At 42.9% G+C, this 4,641-nt stretch overlaps 1 protein-coding gene across 1 annotated transcript in view; it reads left to right on the forward strand.

The window, feature by feature from the left end:
* GMNC (geminin coiled-coil domain containing) overlaps window positions 1-4,438 on the forward strand; it is a 7,040-nt gene extending 2,602 nt beyond the window's left edge. The window contains exons 2-4 of the mRNA XM_010716908.2: window positions 7-121; window positions 1,400-1,516; window positions 2,405-4,438. Coding sequence (XP_010715210.1) covers window positions 7-121; window positions 1,400-1,516; window positions 2,405-3,046 — 874 coding nt within the window. The 3' untranslated portion in view covers window positions 3,047-4,438. The remainder of the gene's footprint in view (window positions 1-6; window positions 122-1,399; window positions 1,517-2,404) is intronic.
* The last annotated feature ends 203 nt before the right edge of the window (window positions 4,439-4,641 follow it).

The raw sequence follows: 4,641 nt of genomic DNA on the forward strand, positions 1-4,641 counted from the left end.
CCGGAGCGGACTGACCCCGCTGTGCTGTCGCCCAGGCCGGCTCTTCGCCCCCGAGCTCGTTGGCCAGGAGGAGGCGTGGCGGGGAGACCAGCTGTCCTCCCAGCTCTACAGGAACAAGCAGGTAACGGCCCCGCTCCCCGAAGGGAGGTGGCAGACGGGCCTTTCTCTGCTTTCGGGCTTTTTTTGGTCTTTTCTTGACGTGAGGGTCCCCCGTGTCATTCCACGAAGCTAGAATGGGGTTCCCTGAACGTCTGTCCCTTCGTACAGCACCTTGGCACCGCGGAAGCCCAGGGACACGGATGGGGAATCCCTTAGGCTCTGATGTTGCAGAACCTCATGCTGTTAATTAAAATATATTATCTGTGTCTTCCTGAACCCACGACGATTATTGTCATGGGACATGGTTCCCTAGAATCACCTACTCACATGAAGGATCAATCATTTTAACCAACAAGCATTACCTTGTTATTTTCCCTCTTTTCTTTGCAAATCACATCAAGCAGCAGAATGATACTGACCAGTCCCAGATGAAGAATCCCAGAAAGCTCATTCTGATGAGATACTTGGGATGGTATTTTGATACAGTGAACTTGATAGAAACTTTTATACTATCTTTAAGGTCCCTGTAATCAAACCCTTGTTAGGGTGCTTTCTTTGATTCTACCTCAATCATTTAAATTATCACCCTGTGGTCAGCAGGTATCTGGGATCCATCACTGGAGGTCCTTAGTCCTCCTAACAGAGTTTCCAGAGCAGCGGTCAGGAAGCAGAAGTCTCTGCAAAGACCCATTCTTTGTTAGGGCTCTGCAAATAAAACATACTGTTCAGTTCTTGGGACCAGGTCCTACCTCAGCTCTGTATATGTACTTCACTTGCCATGGTGGTGTCCAGGATTGAAGGAATACCTGAGTAGCACTTTACTATAAGAATAGCAGTTGCATCTTCTTTCTGCATCCAAGCCCCATCAATTGTTTGCCTGCAGCTCCATCTCCTTTCTCCCACCAACCAACTACAAAGTGGAATGAAAGGGATGTAAAGGGATGCTTACTGCATCTCAGGAGGAAATCTGGTAACTGCTGTTTTGACCGTGACAGTTTCTGGCTGTTCAACTGTAATTCTTTTCTGCTGTTATTCTGCACTTAGTCTTTTTTTTTTTATTTATTAAATAAATTCCTTCCCCAGAGTAATCTTTTCAAACACTTGATAAAGAATAAAAGAAGTCAAAAGTGAAAACTGAACAGTCATGCCACTTAGATTAACAGAGGCAAGAGGCTTAAGGGGATGGGTTGAGTTCACAAAGCAAACACCCTGTTCATCAAATCCAAGCAGTCTGTACCATAGGGCAATTGCTATTAAGTTACAGAGTCAACACCTATTCATCAGTATCTCTATTCCACAGCTTCAAGACACTTTGCTTCAGAAGGAAGAGGAACTTGCTAGGTTACATGAAGAAAATAATAACCTCCGACAATACCTGAATTCTGCCCTGGTTAAGTGTTTAGAAGAAAAAGCTAAGGTATTGTGTTCAGACCTGTTGTATAGTCATGTGCAAAAGAAACAAATTGAATAGATACATACCACTAAAATACATGGAAGGTCTAGGAGTGCAGACAACCTGCCCTGTGAGATCCTATTAGGTTCAAACTGTGCAGACAATATAGCCCATAGCATGGTTAAGTTTAGGTTGTAAGTAGAGGAAAGCAGCAGTGTTATGTCCCAAATCTGCTTTTTCAGTGAAAAGTTCAAACTGGAATGTATCAAAATATTTCTTGAATTTGCCTGCTTTGTCATTTACCCCTTCTGAAAAGCTTTTTCTTTTTTTTAACATTTCAGGTGATTTATGTTCTATGATTAGTTTCTGTCACCTTCCAGTGGTACATTTTACTTGCGTGAGAACACCGATCTTCTTAAAAAACAAACAAACAACACCTATTCCAAACTTTTCTGTGAAAAGAAACTCTTAAAGTCATGGCAGCTGCAGCTCCACAAGCTCCCTGGCCAAGTTCACACCTGCCCCAGCATGACTTACCTCAGCATCCTCCCTCTTTGTCATGCTGCCATGTTCCCCCCCAACCTGCCAAATGCTGCACACAGAAGCACAGCACAGTCAGGTAGGAGCTCTCATTTCACGCCTTACTGAGTGAGAATGCCATCAAAGTACGGGCTTTATTGACATTGTCAAATTCTTCTCTTATAGAGACTATGTTGTTGCAGAGGCTGTAAAGGACAAAATAATTAGTCGTATCCATACGTCTAAGGAGGAAGGGTGGAAGAAAGTATCTTTTACAGAGACAGTAGTAACTGTCTTACCTATCTAACATTAAAGGTCAGAAATATGTTGTTTACTGTTAATTAGAAAAATCGGCTTTTAACCTCTCTCCATCTTTTAATTTATTTTTAATAGAAAGTGCTATCCTGCCATGGCCAAAAAACCTCTACTATTCTCAAAAACACCAAAAGGAGATTAAAAGAGGACTACTGCTTTGCTCATCAAGAAACTCCTCATGCTTCTAAAGCTAGAAGGAACCTCTTTAATGAATTCTCTGCCTGTGAAGAGCAAGCCAGCCCTGCTGTGGACAGCTGGGTCTTGGAGACTTTAGGATTAAAAGACGTCAACACCATTGATGAATCTTCAGCTAACTACAGTGCCTTGACTTCAGACCTTGGAAAAGACACATACTGCCTTAGCCCTGGTGAAGCCATCAACTACAACCACAGTGAAGCAGTGGCAGCAGCATACAGCTGCAGCCACATGCCTCCTGCTGACAGTACCCATCCATGCAGTGAGGACTCTTCCTTCCTTTCTCAGTTTCCTTCAGCACCACACACCTCCTCACCAGAGCCAAGCATTTCCTCCCTTCCAGCCTATGAGTTACCATATTTGACTAACAGTTTGTCACCTAACAAAACAGAAGTGGCCTTCACAACATTTCTAAGTCCTCACCGCAATGTGAGAACACACACCTTCCAACAAGGACAAGCTTTTGTGCGCAGAGAAGATGATGGAGGATGGAGATTCACCTGGGTGCCTAAACAGGCTGAATAAGGCACCTGTGTCAAGGGTCAGCCATGAGGGATGTAGGAAGCAGACACTTCATCTTGTGCTCAAGACAAGTTCAGCCAGCAGAAAGAAGTCCTTCTGGGCTCTGTTAAATGCTGCTTTTACACACATGCTCATTATTCCCTCCCAGATTTTCACAGGTGTGGCTTCAGATCACAGTGGGACACGCATCTGCCCTGGGCCAGACGTACAGACAGGACGTACTTCTCTTGTGCCTGTGTTGAGAAGCGTGTTTTTTTTCTTGCACTGTGTTTTTTCTATCATCAGTCATTCCTTGTTAACTGATGATTGTCAGCCTCAACTACTTTCAGCACTGATGATTGCTCCCAAATTCATCAAAGCGGAAGGGACTGGAGAATACACTTTGGAAACAGCATCTCTCTGACATTCACAGATGACAGAAATGACATAAATCTCTGGCTGAGGATCAGCAGTGTCTGAGTGATTTGGGTCTCTCTTAGCTACATAGATTGCCTTGGATTAAGGCAACCCGTGCTTTTTTGTTTGTATGTTACATTAGGTTGACCTACTCACAGTCACATGGTACTGTCATTTTTTGAGAGCACTTCAAAAAAAGATAAGACTTGCTTCTATTGCCTGAAGGCTACATAATTGCAAGGGATTCATCAAATTTAGGAGTTTTTCCTGTGGTATGATTAAAAGTGTTTTCTCTGTTATGTTTTAAAATGTTTTATTTGCCAGATAAAAGGAGTTTAAGAAGTTAGAGCCCTGTTTCTCACCAACTTAAGCAACAGAACAAGAACTAGATTTGGAGATGCAGTTGGAATAGTGACATTACCACCACCAGGCAAGGCCCTGGCCCATTGTATTTGTGGCAGACATTCTCTCATCTGCGGTTAATGCACATCAGAGCACTTCTTTTGCAAAGGATGCATTCCCCTCAGCTGCACCATCCCACTAGTCTTTTTACCGATTTTCTTCCCATTCACCAGCTGAAGACTGGATGCTTTCATAGAAGGAAGCCATTCCTGGCTTCAAAAGTGCTTTGTACAGCTTCATTTGGTCTATTTTGACTTGTGAAACCAGAGGTTTTGTTTCTAGGGAACAACTTGTTTACTTTTTTGTCCTGATTTATGAGATTGTACAGAGATTTACCTGAAGTCAACCTCAGCCCAGAGTAAGGACTGCTTCCTCTTTCCATTGTATCCTTCATGCTTCCTGTGGGAAATGTTTACATTTCTCCTAGCTTGGGGAGGCAGTATCACATAGTGGTTAGCGTTTGGAAACTATAACTTTCAGCACCATCTCTTACCTCTCCATGTCTCTGTCAGGCAGTAGAGACAGGCAGGCATAGCTAAAACTATGACTGCCTTAAGGATGCTTTAAAAACCTCTGACAAGAAGGTGCTCCAGCACTGTGCAGGTACTTTTTTTTTTCCTAAATACTACTAATTATATGAAGTCAACTGACATGAAGTAAATTCACTGGTAATGTTTCATATTACCTTTGTTTTCTGCTATATAGTATTTTGATACTTAAGTATTGGAAATGAAGGGAGCAGTTTGATTATTCTGGCTTTCAGCTTGGCCCCAGTAGGATAAGGAAGCACTTACGTAGAT

Source organism: Meleagris gallopavo, chromosome 11, assembly GCF_000146605.3.
Source record: "Meleagris gallopavo isolate NT-WF06-2002-E0010 breed Aviagen turkey brand Nicholas breeding stock chromosome 11, Turkey_5.1, whole genome shotgun sequence".
In the NCBI taxonomy this organism is placed as follows: Eukaryota; Metazoa; Chordata; class Aves; order Galliformes; family Phasianidae; genus Meleagris; species Meleagris gallopavo.